Source organism: Lycorma delicatula, chromosome 5 (genome assembly GCF_047948215.1).
Source record: "Lycorma delicatula isolate Av1 chromosome 5, ASM4794821v1, whole genome shotgun sequence".
NCBI lineage: Eukaryota > Metazoa > Arthropoda > Insecta > Hemiptera > Fulgoridae > Lycorma > Lycorma delicatula.
Genome location: NC_134459.1, coordinates 159775599 through 159798052, shown reverse-complemented (window position 1 = coordinate 159798052; position 22454 = coordinate 159775599). Strand labels below are relative to the sequence as shown.

At 30.4% G+C, this 22454-nt stretch overlaps 1 protein-coding gene across 9 annotated transcripts in view; it reads left to right on the top strand.

The window, feature by feature from the left end:
* AMPdeam (AMP deaminase) overlaps nt 1-22454 on the top strand; it is a 253902-nt gene that overhangs the window by 151122 nt on the left and 80326 nt on the right. For all 9 annotated transcript variants that reach the window (XM_075367433.1, XM_075367427.1, XM_075367432.1 and 6 more), the window contains one exon: nt 20123-20273. In XM_075367433.1, the coding sequence (XP_075223548.1) occupies nt 20123-20273 (151 nt within the window). The remainder of the gene's footprint in view (nt 1-20122; nt 20274-22454) is intronic.

Below are 22454 nucleotides of genomic sequence, written 5' to 3'. Positions count from 1 at the left end.
GGTGGGTAAATTACATTGAACCGTCGTCATGGGATCGGTTTTATGAAATCGAGACAGCCAACTCGTTCTTATCTGTGAAAATAACGGCATTCTAAATCTTAACTTCGTTATCTCTTGTAGTGAAAAAAAATCGTATTAAGGTACTGTGCGAATTAAACTTCATGTCTTTTGCTTAAAAATGACAACTGAATAACTCGTCATAATAAATAACGATTTCAAAATGTTGAGGCCTTTTTTTAATCACATTATTGTTTAAATGCTGGTGACGAAAGGTTACCTAAACTTTTGGTTGTAAGCGATTTTTTTTTTTTTACTAATGACAATGAGCAATATTTTTTGGCATTGTTTTCGTGGACATCCCTCGCCGTACCAGTAACTACTACTAGTAATAAAGAAACGAAAAGCTTGTGATTTTAAAGGGGGGACCGTAATATTGAGTTTTCTTTTTGTTAAAAAAAAAACCCTTTTTGTTAAATAAATTATTATTTTTCTTATTATTTCGCATTACAAACACTCTTTAAGTACAAATACACACTTCAGCGTGTTCATTTTTTGAGTATTTTTTTTTTTTAATTCTCTTATGGTTACGGAATAAATAAATTATAATTATAAATAAACATAATAATGGTTAACGTATACTAATAAAAATAATTTTAAATGAGAGAGAATGTTTTTTCCTTGATCGCGCGCAGTACATATTTTTCTAAATGTATTATACAGTATCACCTGTATATAGTTTTATTGTACGGAAGTGATGCAGAAATAAACTTTATGGTACGATGAAATCATTATTACGGTAAAGCCTTATTACTGTATGTTAGCTAATACTGCGTGGAGATTCTGTACTGAATAATCTAATTTACACTTAACAAGTTGTAACTGAAAATAACTTTCCTTGATATTTATTAATTAGATTCAGTTGTATTATTATTCAATTTTTTTTAACTTAATTATTTTATTGGCAGTAGTAATATAAACACTATTATTGTCGTTAATTAATTATGTGTTAAGATCTTAATTGTCGCTTATTTTTTATAATTCTTTTTACTTCCTTGTACGAAGTAAAGGAAGTATTGTGATCGTGAAAAATTTCGCGATCACTTTATCGGTCAAGGTTCGATTTCGGGCAAGGGTGTTGATTTTTTTTCACCTATAATTTTAAAAATTTCGCGATCATTTTGCTTACAGATTTCAACGGAAATATCCAATTTGACAATTCCTGAATCCATTTGTCTAGTTTCGGCGTGACGTCTGTACGTACGTACGTATGTATCTGGCATAACTCAAAAACGATGAGCCGAAGAATGTTGAAGTTTTGGATTTAGAACTGTTGTAACATGTAGTTGTGCATCTCCTTTTTTGATTGCAATCGAATGAACCAAAAAAGCCCTAAACTTTTTCTTAACGCAGTAATAAGCCCTCATTGAGAGCTTTTCAACGATACATCATAAGTGGTACTTGTTTTCATTGGTTCCAGAGTTATAGCTAAATAAAATTTAATGAAATATTTGGATCTTAGGGGAAGGCACATCGGTTCGAATCAGACTTTAATCTCCTTTTCTAACTTTTTTTTTTAATTTAAATATATTGATTTATTTATAATTATTAAACTTTCCTTGTAAAAAAAAAAACGATGAATAATAATTCAATAACAAAAAAAAATATCAGAAGTTTTTAGTGAAATAACATTTTATGTACTTTTAAAAATGTGTAAATGTAATTTAATAGGTGTGCAAGGAAGTCATGTGTTGTCCACATCAGATTTTTTTGTTGGGTATATTCCATAGTCATTTCGCGCAGTCTAGCCACCGTTTGTATTATCTATTTGTACTCATTCGTTTTTTACTTATCCTTCTCCTGAGTATATTATATAAAGCATAATTTCAAGACGGAAGTTTATCAGTTCATGAATAGTACATTTAATTGATTGATTTACGTTATCTCTTCCAGTCTTTATGTTTTTCATTCGTATAAGTCCAGGCGGTATCGGTCAGAATTGCCCTTTATGCGGGTAATGATGTGTGATATGCCGCTGCCCCTTTGTTTTCGTAGTGCAATTGTCCGCTTGAAGGCGTGGATGTCGCATGTATTTCAACGCATTTAATATTTTGGTGCTTCGATTTATCGAGCTCAGTGACGAGGTTAATCGGAAACTGCGACATTCATTTTCCTTACTAAGCCTGACATCGCTTGTTACGACCGTGTGTATTCCTTATTCGATAATAATTTGTTTCTCTTGTCACTTCGCCAACTACTGTTCGACTTAAATTAATTAGTTTGAACATCGCAACAAACTATGTAAAAGCTAATGCGTATGTATGAATAAAATTATAAATTATATAGAAGGATAAAACATATTATATAACTACAGATGTACGTTAAAAACAATGTATTAACCGGTTAACAATTTGGTGTAACGATTAGCTTGTTCGTTTCTGAATTTATTGGTCAAGGGTTCGATTTCGGGCAAGGGTATTGATTTTTATCGCCTATCATTTTATTAATTTTGCCTTCCTCGTTAAAATAAATGCGTGTAGCATGTTCCCAAAGTTCTTTATATTTATTTAAACAGCACCAACACGTTGTCGCCGATAGCAATCACTGATGGATGATTAATGAATTTATAGCGGCTGAAAAATGTTTTACCGTGATTCAAATCCGGTATATCTGGTTGAAAGCCAAAGACGTTATTACTATTATTATTATTATGAACGTAACATTCTCTGTAAAAAATTGTGCTTTATTTTTATTACTCTTTCAAACGCAATATTAATTATTAAAGACGTTGATTATAAAATAATGATTACTGTCTCATAATAATAATAATTACTAAAGTGTAAATTGCATTTAATTGGTTTTTCTATATCTTTCTTTTTATTTTTTGAAACGGTTACTTAAAGATGGATTTTACCATCAAACGGACAGGAATTATATGGCGTGATGAATGATCTAAATGACCGCGTTTCTTGGTTTGAGACGGAACAGCTTCGGATGCGGTGAATCAGATAATAGATTCATATGTGAACGTATCTTTATATGAAAAAAGAAAATATATAAAATAAAGAAAAACAAACCAACATGTTTGGCATTTAAAGACTTAGAAAAAGCATTTGATAACGTAAACTGGAATAAAATGTTCAGCATTTTAAAAAAGTTAGGGTTCAAGTGTAGAGATAGAAGAACAATTATTAACATTTACAGGAACCAAACTGCAACAGTAATAATCGAAGAACGTAATAAGAAAGAAGCCGTAATGAAAGTCCCGCAAGGATGTTTTCCGATCTCCGTTACTTATTAATCTTTACATAGAACTAGCAGTTAATGATATTAAAGAACAATTTAGATCCGGAGTAACAATGCAACTTGAAAAGATAAAGATGTTACGATTTGCTGATGATATAGTAATTCTTGCCTAGAGTAAAAAAATTTAGAAGAAACAGTGAATGGCGTGGATGAAGTTCTACGCAAGAACTACCGCATGAAAGTAAACAAGAACAAAACGAAAGTAATGAAACGAAGTTGAAATAATGTAGATTGACCACTGAATATAAAAATAGGAAAAGAAAAGAATACGGAAGTAGAAGAATTTTATTATTTGGGAAGTAGAATTAATTACTAAAGATGGACGAAGCAGGAGCGATATAAAATGCTAGTACAGGCGAAACGAACCTTCAGTTAAAAATATAATTTTCTTACAACAAAAATTAATTTAAACATCAGGAAAACATTTTTGAAAGTATATTTTTGGAGTATAAGTGAAACTTGGACGATCGCAGTACCTTAGAAGAAAAGATTAAAAGCTTTTGAAATGCGGTGCGATAGGAGAATGTTAAAAATCAGATGGGTGGATAAAGTGACAAATGAAGAGGTATTGCGGCAAATAGATGAAGAAAGAAGCATTTGGAAAAATATAGTTAAAAGAAGAGACAGACTTATAGACCACATATTAAGGCATCCTGGAATAGTCGCTTTAATATTGGAAGGACATGTAGATGGGAAAAATTGTACAGGCAGGCAACGTTTGGAATATGTAGAACAAATTGTCAGGGATGTAGGATGTAAGGGGTGTACCAAAATGAAACGACTAGCACTAGGTAGACAATCTTGAAGAGCTGCATCAAACCAGTCACGTGACTGAAGACAAAAAAAATCCTTATATGGGTATCTGTCAATCTCACATAGAAAGGTATAGCTTGTCCAAGCCGAATTGGCACAGATCTGATCTAGGCGATGGTTCCTAGCTAGCGCGGTGCTATAATATGCTACTTGAGGAATACGGTATAATAAATTTTACGGTATATATACGGTATACATTTTTTTAATTTTATAGTCATTTTTTAATTTAACTAATTTATGGTATAAATTTTTTTTAGTAATTTTTTATACTAATGTTTATTCAATCGATAAACAAATTCAATCATGAATTTTTAAATTATTTTTAGTCATATTTATATAAAAAAAATTAATGAATTTATAACCGAATAAAAAAATACAAAAATATTTAGCTAACTTATTTTTTTACCATTCATATTAACTCGCTCTTGGACTATGTATCTAAGATTCATGGTACGGAACCTTTCAGTCGACTTTTCAAGCACTTCCGGTTATCCATTCGCTCTGAAATTTTGTGTACAGGTTTGCTCCTGATGTTAACACATTTTAGCAACACTTTCAAGTCGCTAAGATGTTCCAAGTTGCTAAGTGAAAAAAATGCCCCTTGAACTTATGCAACCTCGTTTACATGCATATTTTCTCAGTGAAAGAAATTTTAACTGAAATATATATTAGGGTATACAGTTGCTACTAGAAATTCTATACAGTAGCGACCAAAGTTTTGGGAAGATTTAGTACTTTTTAACCGAATCCGAATTTTCGGACGAAAATTTCGAAAACGATCGGTCTTAGCGGTCTGAAAATTTTTTTCGATTCCCTCGTCACCATCCGCTCCCAGAGGTAGGTACCCATCGGATGATGATATTTTCAAGTACCACCGGGGCGCGATGGGTTGTCACCATAATATCTCGGCAACCGTCCGTCCGATTTTCACGATTCAAACGATGTATGTATCAGTAGGTCGAGCGGTAACTGTTTAACGCATCGGGTACACTTTTGATCGACCGGATCTTGGTTATCCGGGAATAAAATAATTTAGGCCTATATTTTGATTGTACTCGCCCACCGTAAAACGTACCGATCCGATCTTTCGCTAAATACGCTCAAACCTGTGCGCTAGCGCAGTTTTTAAAGTATAAACTTATGAAGATTAAAAAGTAGAAAATAAAAAATATGTAAAAGTTTTTAAAACACCACCCTTAATAGACGCAGTAAAAGGTAAAAATAATTTTAGAACGGTATTTCAGAATGGATTTGACAACAAGCTTTGATGATGATATGAATTATTATGTGAAAGTCATGGCTTCAAATTAAAAATTTGATGATTTTGCCAGTCTTTTCACATGCGTTATGAATGGCCTTAAGAGTGGGGGTACGTTCATGTTAAGTTACAAATATTTGCATATGACTTTCATATAATTTTACATATCACCATCAAAGCTTGTTGTAAATCCATTCTAAGATACCGTCCTAAAATTCGTTTTTACCTTTTAGTGTGTTTAATTCAACAGTGGTGTTATAGAAATTGTTTTACATAATTTATTTTGTAAATAAAATTCTAACGGGTAGTGGTCTTGGTTGTTGGTAGTGTCGGGTTATTGGTTAGTGGTATGCCGTTACCAAATGTAAGATTAGTGATAGCGATTGCGATAATATTCTGTCTCTCTTTAAACAGACTAAATTGTTTTTAAAAACAACATTGACTCATTAATATAATCGCACATTCACATTCTTATAGTATACTCGAATATGATTTCATCATTCCTGTAAAATAAAAACAAATCGTTTCTTATCTTAATACTAATGATTTCTAATATTAGAATTTATTTCTTAATAATAGAATTTATTTTTCTTCTTACATTTTGCGAGTAATTCAAATTAATATAGGCAAATTAGAACTCCATTGCTAGGATATACAGTACGTAAAATAATTCTTTGTTCATAATTTTTTGTATTTCACTTATTTCTTCAGCACATCCCACACTAACCGTATTACATATTTACTAACCGTATAACATATTTTTCACGCAAATTAGGATTTTTTATTTTTTCACGAAGTGTAATTTAGGAATTGCCAACACCCAGTTTAAGAATCATAATAGAAGAATATACACGTAGAAAATCCGGGCTATACTGCAAGATATAAGATAGATTATATATTGGTTAACCTTGGAGAGGTACTCTGGGGTACAGGAGAACCCCTGGTAGCTGATTAATTCCAGAAGTCATCACTAGGTTACGCTAGTGATATAGTGTTTATGGTAATTTCCTAACTTTGGTGCCGGTATGTGACAGTTGGTCGACCAGTGTTATGTCTGTGTTCATTTTGTTTACAGACATCATTTGGGATACATCTGTACTCTTGTGTATCGTTTGCGTAAGATAAATAATGCTCCTTATTATATATATATATATATATATATATATATACTTATTATTTATAAATTAAAATGCAATGGATTTTATTAGCTGTTTGTTTAGAACATACCATATTATTATTTGTTATTTTCAGAGTATCAACATTAATTGTAGGTAATTTACTTTCAAAATCCCCCATTATAAGAAATTTTGTTTTCTCTTTATTTCAGACATATTATTATCATGACCTCTTCGAAGAAAATGCCAGTGATGGAGTTGGCAGCTCAGATGTTAGTGATGATGACATAATTATTCCCGATTTTTAGGAATGAAACAAATGAATTTGAGCCGCTACCGAAATCTGAATGAGTTAGAACTTTAGAGGGAGATCTTCCTATTTTTGAGTCTGACAATACTTTAAACGTGGTTCAATCGGATTTGATAAGGGCTGAGGACAGTGACGATGAATGGGAAAGCGAGGATGATGATATCAGGGACACCAACATTGAATACGTGAAAATTTTCGTATTGTTATCCGTGTACCTGGTAATAAAAATGCAGCTAAGGTTATCAGAACGCCACTTCACGCTTGGAGATTGTATTTTTCTAGTGAACCTATTAGTAACATGTACAAATGCTGAGATCAAAACTCGAAGTCCAAAATATTCTGAAAGAAATAACAACGTAGATGAAGATGAGGCAATTTCGGAATCAGGATATCCATCATTTACACGTGATAAAAATGAATTGGAAATAAAACCTCGTATCGGTTTATTTCATTTTGCTGGAATCTACAAAATGGGGAATGTAGATACCAGTGAATTGTTCGATTTCGCTTATGGAATCCCAATTTTTCGAGCAACGATGTGTGAAGTGCATTTCAAATTCTTCATAGAAATCTTCGATTTGATTACAAACAAACTCGAGATGCGAGGAAACAAACAGACCAAATGGCCCCGGGGCTATAGGAGAATATTAATGTTATAGCTATAGGAGAATGTTAAAAATCAGGTCGGTGGATAAAGTGACAAATGAAGAGGTGTTGGGGCAGATTGATGAAGATGAAGCATTTGTAAAAATATAGCTAAAAGAAGAGACAGACTTGTAGGACACATTTTAAGGCATCCTGGAATAGTCGCTTTGATGTTGGAGGGACAGTTAGGTGGAAAAACAGGTAGGCACCGTTTGGAATATGTAGAACAAATTGTTAGGGATGTTGGACGTAGGGGGTATACCGAAATGACATGATTGGCAGTAAATAGGGAATCTTGGAGAGCAGCATCAAACCAGTCAAATAACTGAAGACAAAAAATGCAAAACAAAATTATAGGCTAGCTGAGGAATGCATGAAAAGTAGACGTATCACGTCCTAATACACACGTTTAAATCTTTTGCATATATTTTCAGAATATCAGTCAACTTACTATACTCCATAAGATTCAAAAGGTAGTGTGCATGATATAAAGTCAAGAAGACTAATAGTTTTGAGTGTTCCAAGACGTTTTTACTCTGTCAGTATATTTGAAAATTTAAATTGTATCAGCCCAAGTTTCGTCTAAAAAATATATTTTTCTTTGCTTCTTTCTAACTTCCCTAATTTTCTGTAAATATTTACACCTTAAATTAATTATGTCGTGTCTTTCCACTAATACCATACGTTTCGAAATACAGGTCTTCCGTTTAAAGCCCATTCAGGTAAAAGTTTTCCGGAGAGTGGTTCTTTTCCATTTACATCCGATTCGCTCTTTTAAAATCGGAAGAAGTTTTGACGTTGTCGGGACAACGTTTTTTTGGTCATTGAAATCGTTTTTCTTTTCTTTTTCTTGTTTAGTCTTCGGTAATTACCGTTCAGATAATACTTCGGAGGATGATATGTATAAATTTAAATGAAGTGTAGTCTTGTACAGTCTCAGTTCGAGCATTCCTGTGGTGGGTGGTTAATTGAAACCCAAATACCAAAGATAACCGGTATCCACGATCTAGAATTCAAATCCGTTTAAATATAACTGACTACTAGGACTCGAACCCTGGAACTCTCGCCTTCTAAACGACATAGAAATCTTAGATTAATTTCTTATAATGTCCCGATCAAAACTATCGATGTCTGTGTTACGGTAATGAGAACGCTTTCTTTTGTTCTCAAGGGTTGTTAGCGATTCACCTTTAATAGCACGAACTTCTTTTTTTATAGCAGTCACAGTTTTTCGTGACAATCTATAGTATTTTGCTATTCGTTCGGTAGATTTAGTTAGTTAAATCGTCAGCCCGTTTAATTTTTTCTCTTCTTTGTACGAAGTAAAAGGAAGTATTGTGATCGCGAAAAATTTCGGTTTTCAGATTTCAATGGAAATATTCATTTTGATCATCCCTGAATCGATTTTGACTACTAACGGCGTGACGTCTGTACGCACGAATGTATCTCGCGTAACTCAAAAACGATTAGCCGTATGATGTTGAAATTTTGGATTTAGGACTGTTGTAACGACTAATTGTGCACCTCCCCTTTTGATTGCAATCGACTGGACCAAAACTGTCCAAAAAAGCCCAAAATCCAAAAAAATTCTATTTTGGACTTTTTCTTAACTGCAGTAAAAGACGTCATTCAGAACTTTTCAACGATTTAATATTTCATTAATTAAAATTTTATTTGGCCATAACTCTGGAACCAATGAAAATAAATACCACTTTGTCATATTGTGGAAAAGCTCTCAATGAGGGCTTATTACTGCGGTTAAGAAAAAATAAAAAATCGAATTTTTTTGAATTTTGGGCTTTTTTGGAAACTTTTGGTCCAGTTGATTGGAATCAAAAGGGGAGGTGCACAACTGGATGTTACAACAGTCCTAAATCCAAAATTCCAATATCCTACGGCTAATAGTTTTTGAGCTGTGCGAGTTACATACGTACGTACTGACGTCACGCCGAAACTAGTAAAAATGGATTGTGGGATTGTCAAAATGGATGTTTCTGTTGAGATCTGAAAACCGAAATTTTTCGCGATCACAATACTTACTTTACTTCGTACAAGGAGGTAAAAAAAAAAAATATATCGTCATTTTTTGGGGAGAAAGGGAATATTGATTCAAAATTTTTGTTTATTTGTAATCTTGATAAAAAAAACTTATATGAAATTCTATTTCGCCCAACATATTTCTACCATTTTTCCAATGTTTGCATAATTCCTGTCAACTAAGTTTGAAAAAATCGGTGAACTGATTTCAGAGTTATAATAAAACATTTATCGCGTATTATTTACAAGTTATTTAAATATCTCCTTAAGGCATAAGAAAGACCAATTAAAAAAAAAATTGACGGTTTAAATACTTTGTCGTAACAGTAGCTGCTATAACAGCATATATTGATATTGTCGGGAAAGTACTAAAACTGCCTGATCGTAGATCATTTTAATTATTAACACTTAGTGCGGAAGTTATGCTTATTATGAATACTTTAAGTTATACTTTATATGAAATTAATCATTATATTTAATTAAAATGTTGATTTTTAAATTTTATTTTTTTATTTGTCGTTACATTTTATCTTCTATAATTTTTTTTTAAAAGGTATATTAAGTAAAAGGAAAATTTTTAATTAATACCACTTAATTTATTATTTAAGATTAATTACAAAAATAAATAATAATAAAACTGTCTTGTATAATGATATAGCTTCAATAACTGTTTCCTATTGAAATATTTATAGTAGTAATTAATAATAATATTATTATAATTTCTGTAATCCAGATTGATCTTAATTCAATGCCAAATCTCTTGTGCTTTTAGCCAGAGAAGATTTTACGACTGCAGTTAACCCTTTAACTTATTTGTTAGCGGATCGGAGCCAGAGCGTAATCCCTTTTACTACGTCACGTAAGTTTTTGTACAAAAAGCGAGCGAGTATTATCTTGCAAATATTATTTCGTTCCTTTTTAATTGGATGCTAACCGATTTATTTGAGGGGAAAAACGATAATAGTTTTTGCAAGTGCATCTTTTATTTTCGGTTGTCGTGTTAATAAACGTTAAACATGTCCGGGTCAATGTAAGTATTGCCTTTGGCTTATCATTTTTTTTTTTTATCTTGGTTTATATTTAGTAATATGAACTTAATTAATAATAATATTTTTTCAATGAATTTGACACATTTAGATAAAAACTTTCGGTAGAAAATATTTTTTTTTCTTATATCGATCTGAGGTTTACGTTACTGAAACTCTGGATTGCATTTTTGTTTAAACGGTATAGGACAATATTTTGAATTGTTAACTGTTGAAATGTGAATAATTTCTACCGTCTTTGATATTAAATTTGGAGTGTTTGAAAATGAGCATCTGATGAGAGTATTTATACGTGAAAGGATATCTAGAGAATAAGCGAATATTTTGTAAAGAATTTGATAAATATAAGGATAGGGAAAATAATTTGAATTTGTAGAACGTAGTCTTAAAAAGTAAAAAAACGATGGTTTTATTTCAGCCCATACGGGATAGGGAGATAAGCTGTTCTCGGTTGCCTGGCCATCATAGTCGATGGATTGTATTCGATAAGAAGTGGCCTGTAAAAAATTGGAGAGTCGAACAGGAAACGTTGATAGTGTATCGCATATAACAGTTTATCTCATTGGCTAGAAGGCCGCTTGGTTTAAAATAACTGTAACTGCGGGATTAAAATTAAGTAGAGTACTGTCTACTCATATCGATCTGGTGATATTAACATGTAACGTATGTTACGTTAATGGAAATATCTGATTAGTTAACTAGTTATCTTGTTTATTGATTCCATGTGTAGAAAATGTAGTGTATGAATTGCTTGTACGTGCCTTTACTAATTACTAATGTTACAATGATTTGGGCTATTTTCTGTTATGTCTATCTGCGATGTAACACTTTTCATCCTCTATCTTGTACAGAATGATTAGGGTTTTTACTGATCTTTTCGGTAGATTTCATAAGAAAGCTACCTATTGTAATGGGTACCATGTTTCGACTTCCGGAAAATTTCGACATCTATGTGTTTCACATTTCCCAGACCCCAAAACCACCGTCAGTTCAAAGTTTATTTATACATTTATAAATACTAGTACATTTCACTTTCTTGTGGACACGATAACTGCCGTTATTTTGTGCCAATCACTTTCAAATTTATAAGTAAAATATAACGATCCAAAATCTCGGTCGAGTTCGTTAATGGGCAAAATCGGACCACGGGTGTGATAATGGAGGGGGCTTTTTTGAAAAAACGAAATATCGTTATAACTTTCCTATTAAGTAAAATATCGAATTCGTTTAACGCTCCTACTATTCTTTGGATAAGGACCTAAAACTTACGAGAAAATTTTTTTGATCACCAACCATTGGCCCAGGATGGGAAAAAACGGGGTGTCGAAGACAAAAAAATACCTCCCTTAATAGGAACAGTATCAAATCGGTTTAAAGTGGTCGTTAGTCCTCTAAACATTACCTAAAACTTTTGTCTGAAACAATTTTTGATATGACCAACCCTTACGGAAAGGGATGACCAAAATGTTGCTGGAATTGTACGAAGATGGGGCTTGTCGTATGCTAAACATGTGAAAATTTTTTTCGCATGAGACCGCTGTTATATTGAGTAAATTTGAAGTTTTTCTTAAGTTTAAGGTGGAAATCTTTTTTATCCCCTATTTAGCACCGGTGAAATCTATCTCCGCCTTCCGGCGTGCAGAAAGGGTTTTTTTTATGTCTTCCGAAAAGGATTTTTTTTTTTTATTAAACAGACCTCATTTTCATGTCTTCGGCTGTACTAACATGAAAAAAACATCTATGTTGCTGTCTGTCAAAAAATAACCTCTGTATGATTTTTTGTACTTCTCAAGGATTTGAGATTCTCATAGTTAAAAATATTAAAATAATTTTTACAAAATTCTGAAAGTAGTATACCAGTTATCGGTTTAATTTGGGATTTATCTGCTTAATATTTCGAGAATGAATTATTAAAAAAGAAAAATCCACCTTACCAGCAAATTAATTGTGACTCAAGATCTTTCAGTTATTTCAAAACCATCATCAGGAGTTAAAAATATTATAACAAGTTAATAATTAAAATAACGTCAATAGTGAAATATTTACGCAGTCATGACTGTATACATTCTAACAGTATACTGAATGAATATAAAGCTACTCTGGTGGATTGAAATGTAATTAAATGTCTTTTGAAATTGAAATGAAATACAATAATCAATTACAATTTATTTCATCTTTGGTCCCAAAAGATGGCTGTTTTTAATGCACTTTTATGTAGAGTTTTACATTATCCCATGATAAAGGTTCTTTAAACAAAAGAAATAATTAAAAACATTGCTATTACTAATTGTTATAATATTAATACTATAAATAAATTATACAATGAAATAAGTAATAAAATTAATACTGCTAACATATAAAATTATTACCAGATAATAAGGAAAAAATATAACCATGTTTGAGAAATTGATTTCAGGAATGGTTTGATATGTCATGAAAGGTATAATGTGGTTTAATTTGTCACAGTTCGGTGTAGTTGCTTATGCACTAGGAGGTTTATATGTATTACATTTTTCAAAAAATGATTTCAAAGGGAGTGGAGATGTTGATGGAGCGATATCAGAGGATAAGTAGAAGTTTATATGGTGATGTATCTGAAAAGGTTTGGAGTTATGGCATTTTTACTCGTGAATGATTATTTTTTAACAAATGAAAATATTACCAGTCTTGAGTAAAACAGTAAGACATTATTTTCCTTGATCTGAATAAGACTGTCCATTAAACTAATTAATTGTTCCATAACGTTTTGAACGTCTCAGGAAGTTGAAATTGAAATTGTTGTGTAAATTAAGCCAGTTATGCCAGTAGGTTCGAAAACTGGTTTCCGTAGAAGTTCACCGCAAGTGATGCTATATTTTTTAGTGGCTGGTAACAGTACACCTGTCATTTTCATATATTAAAAAAAAAAAAATAAAACTGCAATTTGACTCCTGGCCGCCGATTTTTTTTTTATTAAGTTATATTTGCTAAAGTGCCCATCTTGTCCTGACTAACGAAAATATAACAAACTACACGAACAAGGATTGCCTGTCAGCTCCGATTTAACAAAGCTGTTCAAGATATGTAGAGAACTTTTATAGTAATATACTACAATGAAGGAATTTTAAGGATAGGCATCAGTTTTATACTAATTTTGTTGTTGGCTGATGCAAATGGAGGTCGAAACAAATCTTTATCAACCTATTCGATCACTCAATATTAATGGGCAATAGTGGAGAGTTTTATAGTGTACTTAGCAAAGGAAAGGATTGCGAGGGTATTTAGGGCCCTGCTTGGATTTCTCTTGTACTCTGTTTTTCTTGATGTTTTGTTTTATTAATTATGTTTTTGTCCATTGTTTTGTTTCAATGTTTCTGCATTGTTGTTGGCGGAGAATGTCTTCCTCTGGGATCAGGATGCTTCCGCATTTTGTTATGAAAGGGCGGATATCAACAGCTATGATCATTTTCCAGTGGAAATTGGTAGCATATGAAAATATGCCGTGCCTGACAAAGACCAAATTGATAACTGTGATGTGTTACCAAGTTTAGAGAGTCTAAAAGACCACCTCCGGTAAAGCCCATTGCGACTAGGAACAGAAGGGGTGGTGTGGTGACCGAGATTGTCACAAGATGGGTTTCTTTTCCTGCAAGGATCACAGTGATACTTCCTCGTTTACTTTTAGTTCATATTAGTATTACTTTTATATCAACTTTCTATGTAAATGTTTAACTTAGCTACTTAATGCAAAAAAAGAGATATGTTTAAGGGTTATGGAAATTTCATGACTAGAAAAATGCTGAAAAATCCTTTACAGAAGAGAATCGTAAAATCTACAGCTAGATCGCCATTTTGATTATTAATTAATTGTCATCAGTATATGCTAAGAAAACAGTAATAAATAAATTAGTTTTATATAAAAAAAAGATTTTAAATGTTTTTTTTAACGTTATATTTAAATTCATTTGAGTTAAATTACAAGTGTCGTGTAGAGATTACTATATGCAAATCGTATTTCGTAGCCTACTTATATTAGTCTGCACACTTTAATTTACGCATTGTGAAATATGGTAACCAATATTTGTGAAAAAAAAGCAGATCTCCAAGGAGTGGTAGCGACTGGGCATTTCCAGAAGTGCGGATTCTAATCCCGGTCAGGGATGGCATTTTTCATACGGTACAAAATTCAGTTTCCATATAACTACATACAAGCTTCAAAACTTTTGCAGTAATTCAAGCAAAAAATCCCCTATTTGTGATATAGCTAATTCGTAGAATCTTGCCACTTGTTTTGAAGAGCTATAAAATGTTTTTTTTTTGGTATAAAAACATTCATTAGTCTAATTTATTAGTTTAATTAAAGGAAAGGCATTGTTAACGATCATCGAATGTGGTAATGTATATTGGTTAATGGTTGGTTAGGCAGAGGTTTATAAATTGTATCCTGGTAATTGTAAATTGTAAATCGATTATTAACAGGTACATAATTACAAATTGAAATATTACAATTGAAAAATTTTAAAACAGAAGATTCCATCTCTAAAAATAGTTGTTTTATTTTTAGTTTTTGCCATTTTTTTTTTTTTTGTTTTGATTTCAATAGATCAAATTAATTTTATTTTTCTAAACAAATTATTTTCCCTTAAATGAGGTTTTTTCAGAATTGGAATATTTTCATTTCTTTTTCTTTTCATTACTACATTAAACATACTTTTATTTATATTTTAATAAGAAATTGGTGAAATGATAGGTGAAATAAATGTCTGATGTATGGGTCAGGAATCAAACCAAATATCTTTATCACAGACATTCACCTACACACCTTAAAGTTAGCAATTTTCAACAATTTTTTACAATTTTCATTAATATGTTTAAAATTAAAATTGTCACATGAAAATTTTTCATCTTATATCACAGATTGTAAGATAATTAAACAGATTTTTTCTTTTTCTTTGTTCAGATACCCCAAAGTATTTTCATTTGAAGTTGTTTTGTAAATAAATGTTTAAAACGCTTGTTCTAAGATTAAAAAAAAAACAAAAAAAAATTAAAGCTGTAAGAAGATCTGTAATAAATTTCAACTGTATCTCTGGAGGAAAATTTATGTGTTAAAACTTATTACTGAATGCCAGCATAATTCAGCTGCATTGTTGATTAAGTTTTTTCTGTTCCGTCTGTTAATATAGATTTGTGTAATAAGGTAAAGTAGTTTAATGATTTAAAATTCTGTGTTTTTTCATTTCTCGGTGTTTTGAATGTCTCCTGAGTCTGAGAATGCAGGGGAAAACAGGGTACAACCTTTTTGTGTAGAAGTGTAAGATGCTTAATATCTGTGGAATGAGTGAACTTTTTATGTTACGGTAATTTGTGTATATGATGTTATTAAATTATTATTGACTTACTGAAGCAAGATCTTGTTGGTACTTAAATTTTCAGCTCTTTTTACTGTTTGTGCTACTGATACGGTTGTGACCACTGCTGCAGTTATGACCAAGTGGTTTTTTTTTATTTTTATGAAATTTCCTGTGTTGGAGAGGTACTGTTACTGTTAGGGTGTGTTGGAACAGATTTATTAAGGGTGATGCTGGTGAGGAAGTTTCTATTACTTGTCAACAAATGGCTCCGAAAAAAGAATGAATACATGATTTATCTCCAACTCTGATGTGATCTAGTTCACACATTACTTCAGTTACTTCACACCACTTTCAGTGTCTTGCATTGGCTATAGATTAGATATTTCATTCTTAACATTTTAGTTTATTTTTCAGCCTAGTGTGTGTATATATATATATATGTAGTGTTTATTTGTAAGACCATTCTCCTACCACTATAAAGCATTGTATCTCTCTCAGTACACTATTAAATATGATGTAAACTTTTCAATAAACTTACTTATTTCCATTTTCGCTTCAGACACATTACTTTTATACTTTTAAAAACATGGTTAATATCTTTTTTAACGGAAGAACCTCTTTGATGACAGTCATTGTTCAGTACCCCTGGAAATAGTATTTATGATATTGCTAATATAATCAAATAATTTTTATTCTGGCTAAACCTTCAACAATCAGTTGCAATCGAAGATTCATTTTTTTCTCTAATTTTTACTGTATTAATAATTTAATTTTGTTAAAGAGTTCAATTTATTGAATTCACTCTAAAATCAGTGTGATCCGCAAACATGAAACCTCAAGTTGTAACACTGATAGGACGTATATATTATTATATGAAATACAAACCACCAAAACACAGTAATTAGATAAGTTAAACATACCATATTAATTTCCAATAATTAATTTTTGTGGTATCCCACATCTTCAGTTGGTATTAAATTCTATAACCACAAAAAACATACTTTTTATGAAGTTTATCATTTTATTCGAAATAGTTTTTTTTTTTTGAAATTTTGAATTGTATTATGAATGAACCAGAATTTACATAAAGTGATTACTGTGTTTTACAGTGGTCAATATGTTAATATATTTTTTCCTTCTCCAGCTGTAAAATATTAGTAGCATATGCATAATGTATGTTTGAGTGTGTGGGGTGCACGCCCCCAAGCGCTCCTGTGTATGTTTCCACTCATATAATTTCAGATGAGTGCTCCCTTTAGGGAACAGATCTTTCTTTTATAATTTGCTAACATGGTATGCTTATATATAAATAAATTTAAAAAATATATATATACACACACACACACACACTAAGTTAGCATGTATGTTAAATATAAGATTTCAGGGGGAATAATCTAAACTAAAAAAAGTTTATGAATTGATTTTGCTAAGGGAGTTTTCATAATGTTTTATCAGAAGATTCTCTTCTGGGTAATGAAATGAATGAATTAGTACTCAGGGAATTCAGATATTTTATTTTAAATTCAAATAATAATTCTTTCTAGAAAAAAATGTATTAAAACTAAGTTTTCTACTCATTAAACAATTTTTGTTCTTAATTAGCCGTAGCAGATAATTTTTAAATAGTTCATTTTGATGTGTAACAACTTCCTAAACATTTTGTAAATTATTCATAAAAATTTCTTTTTAATTTGAATTATGTAGAATTTATCAGTATTATACATTTTAAAATTAAAAAAATAAAACGCCAAAACATAGTAAAAAAAAAAAGTAATACCAATAGTTGACTTTCACGTGATCCTGCATCATCAGTCAGTACACAATTCTATAATTACATCAAACAAATAACAAAAAAAATAAAATAAAACCTAAAAATTTAGAAAACATAAACACACTAACAATCACAAAATTTTTATTAACAACATAACTTAACTGCCATTACTGAAATGATGTAAATTTAAAACATCACACATCTTTGAGTATTGTTTTTTTAAAATATTAATTTAAAAATAATTATTAATGATTAGCTTTTTTTTTTAAATTACTTAATGCACACATAGTAATACAGTATATTAAATCAATTTTATTTATTACATATTATTTAAATTTATCTTGATTTTATGTAATTATTTTTTATTTTTGTTTGGAATTTATCTAATTTAATCTTAACTTAATGATAAAATCATCTTGACCGTTACATCGCTTATGTTGCTTATGCATATATTATTATACAATTATTTTAAATAATTTAATTCCTGTAATGAAGTATTTTTAATTTTGGCTTGTTTTTATTGTTATTATTAATTTACTGAGTGTAAATTTTATTTCTGTGATTCTTACTTTAATTTTTATTGACTTTTTAATATTGTGATTGAGTAATAGATATTGTACAGGTGGGTTATGGTATTTAAAATGAACTTTTTTAAATAGTTTTGAATATTCCAAAAAAGAAATATATATGTAAACTCAATTGCAATATATTTGTGATATATTGTAATATATATATTTGATATATTTGTCATATTTATGAATTATTAGTTTGTTTAAGTAATTGTTAGTGTATACTGTTTTTCAACAGTATTACATTATACCATTGCATTGAAATGGTTGCATTACAAATTAGTATTATTGCTGAAAAATGTATTGCACGTATTTTAAGAATAGAGCACTAGATGTTTTGATAATTTGTTAGTATAAAAATATTTTATTAACAGAAAAAAATTTTATTTGGTTTAAATAATGTGAAGTACAACCAAAATATGATTAATACTTGTTGAAATAAGATTAATTTGTTCTACATAATCTCCTATTTCTCTATTTCTTTCCTATTTTTTAATTTTCTTTTTACTTCCTTCTACGAAGTAAAGGAAGTACTGTGATCCCGAAAAATGTTGGTTTTCAATGGAATTTTGACCATCCTTGAATCCATTTTGACTAGTTTTGGCATGACATCTATATGTATGTATATAACTCAAAAACTATTGTACATAGGATGTTGAAATTTTGGATTTAGGACTGTTGTAACATTTAGTTGTCCACCTTCACTTTTGATTGCAATTGACTTAACCAAAAGTGTCCAAAAAAGCCCAAAATCCAAAACATTAAGATTTTGGATTTTTTCTTAACTGCAGTAATAAGTCCTCATTGAGAGCTTTTCAACTATATATCATAAGTGGTACTTATTTTCGTTGGTTCCAGAGTTATAGCCAAATAAGATTGTAATTAATGAAATATTTGGATGTTACAAGGGGAAGGCACATTGGTTCGAATTAGACTTCATTTCCTTTTTTTCTTAAATTTTTTTTTTTAATTTAAATATATTGATTTATTAATAATTATTAATCTCTGTTGTAAAAAAAAAATTATGAATAATAATTCAGCAATAATAAAAAAAAGAAGTATGAAAAAATTTAGAACTTATTAATGAAATAAAATTTTATGTACTTTTTATTTTAAAAAAATGTGTATATATAATTTAATAGGCGTACCAGGAAGTCATATGGTGTCCACATAAGATTTTTTATTTTGTGTTGTATTACTTTGCAAAGTTTAGAAAGTTTTAATACACATATGTACAGTAGTTCTACCTGGGTTGCCTAAAATAGTGTTAGCATTGCTAATAGTATAGTGAAGGGATAGTGCATCATGACATGATGTCATAAGAAGCAAGAAGCCATTATTCGCAGGTCTAACAATTCATGCCGATCATGCACATCTACTGAGCCTTCTAAACTTTGATGAGTAGTGCATTAGTATAATTGATACCTCTGTTTTCATTTTTGCTTTGATTATAGTAGTCCTGGTATGATATAATTATTTCATTAAAAAAAAAATGCATCATACATTTTGTAGGTGCTTTTAATTTCTCTTCTATTTATTTCAGTATTTTCTGTTAGTGTAGTTTTCGTTAACAATGGTCAACATTCAATCACAACTTCATCTTCTCTTTGGTCTTCCTAATTTGCTGTTCACCTTATGTTAGTAAAATTCGTCCTGATATTGTTATTATTTTTGTATTTGTTTTTGAAATTCCAGTATATGTAATTACATTTTAGTTTGAAGATCGAGTAATCACATTTTCACAAAAAGAAAGTAATAGGTCAGGGTCAAATTACAGTCAATCTTTTCCATAATTTTTTGTATTTCAGTGTAGTGTGGTTAGTATTGTTTTTCAGCTACACTTAACTACTCTTATACCATATAGATATACTATATTTTCATATTAGTTTTCTTATAAGTTTTATTTCTGTTTGTTTTATTAGGGTAGCTAAGGATATTGAAGAAAAACGAAGTTTATATGAACCTTCCACTGATGCCCCGAGTTCAGATGTGCCAGATCATTTTAAATTAGATGAACATGATTTTGTACCAAACTTCCAGAGAGTGTCTATTAGCGGAGAAGACACCAGTGGTGTAAGTAAATTTGTAATTACGTCATTATTCTACTTTTTTCTTCTTTTGCTTGTAGACTGGATTTGTGTATGTATATTTATGTGTTGTTTCACAGCATAAAGTGGTGTATAATCTTTTTTTATATGGCAGTGATGCGTGAAAAGTACTAGAGATATTATTAGTGTCATTTGTCAGATTTAGTTTCTTAAAAGAGAATATTTCTATTCACTATAAGTCCAGTCCCTGTTCTGTAATTGTAAACGAAGGTATTAAATAAGGGTTAACTGTTACTGTATTTCATTGGGTTTAGTATAATAATGAAAGTGTATATTAATCAGTCATTGTGAAAGAATATTCACTAATATCTTAGTTGTTTTTAGTTGTTTTTAAAAAATGGCTATAAAACTATTTGAAGCTATTCCTATATCACTATAATGATTAGGAACAATGTATTTATTGTTGTATTATCTACAACCGTGGTAATGTAAGACATAGATAATTGTGTATGATTAAAGATCTGTGAACATGAATTTGTTTTGATTTTATTCAGAGTTCGAGAAGTAAAATCGGGAGTGATTAACGTGTTGATGTTTGATAAGTGGTGAAATGCTGAGTCTTATTTTCGCGTTAGTGATTGATGGTAATTGTTTAATGAAATGGAACAGTATTTTTAGGGAAACTTAACTTTGCGTTCTATGTGAATACATATCAACAGAGAGTCTATTATTGTTTTATTATTCTTCATACATTGCTGTTTACGCCAAAATCATGCCTAAATGTGGAGTTTGTAATAAAAATATAGTAAATATAGTAAAATAGTGCACAAGACATTATTTCATGCAAACTGTCAAAATATGAGCAAAATAATGACATTGAATTGTTAATATTTAATAATGAAATTTGGAGATGTGAACATTGCGCCTTAAACAAAAGAAAAGAAATTCAATTAGAAACTGCTGTACAAGGAAACAACTTTACTTTTGATGATGTGATGTCTGCGATAAATGAATTAAAGAGAGCCCAGAAACATATGATAAGTGATATGAATGAATCGTCAGACCTCCTACACAAAAAGATTGATGATAACTCAAAAATCATTGCTGACCAGACACTAAAATTAGAAGAGTATGTTCAAAAAATTGAGAATTTGACAGCTGAAAACCATAATCTCCGTCAAAAAGTTAAACAGCTTGAGTTCAGACTTGAGGATGCGGAGAAATATAGTCGTAAAAATATGATAGAAATTCATGGTATCTCCAAAGAAGATGATGAAGATGTTGATACAATTAAAAAAGTGGGAGACGTAATTGGTTTCCAAATTACAGATGAGATGATTGATGCTTGTCACAGATTTCCAGGGAAAAATAATACGTCTGACGAAATCATTGTCAAGTTCATCAGATGGTGGGATAAGCCCAAGCAGATGGCTATATGCGCTCGCTTGGCAGGCAAAAAAGTCTAACGGTTACAAGTATATCTGGCTATGAGATGGGAAAATACTTATGCGGAAGAATGAAAAAGACAAAGTTGTGTAAATTAGGAATGAAGAGGACTTAAACAAATTACCGTAAGCACACTTATTTATATTAAAATAAATTCTTATTATTTCTAATGATCTCTACCAATTTTAATAAATTAATGAACTGTGAATTTAAAATTCTGCACCAAAACATTAGTAGTTCTGCGAGAGAACTTTGATGAATTATTAGTTAATTTATCTAAATTTAAAAACATGCCAGATTTAATTGTTTTATCGGAAATCTGGATAATGTCAAATGAAGTATCTTTATACAAAATAAAAAATTATGATATAATAGCTAATTGCAATGAAGGTTATAGATCAGGTGGAATAATTGTTTATATCAATTCTAAATTGAACAACTGAAGGGTCTCTGTCTGCATCTGATGCAATTCTTATTGACCTAGTGCACAATGGTATTGAATATACAATACTTGCGCTAAATAGGTTACGTAGTATGGATAAGAGGCTCTTTTTAAATGAATTTAATGATGTGCTGTCTAAAATTAATTCTAATAACTGCATAATAATTGGTGACTTTAACTTAAACCTACTTTCCGAATCCCACTTAATAGATGAGTATAAAACTATTTATAACTACCATAGTTGTGAATCATTAGTCAATAAACCCATGCAATTTGCAAGTGGAACATGCATTGATCACTTATTGTCAAGAATAGAAA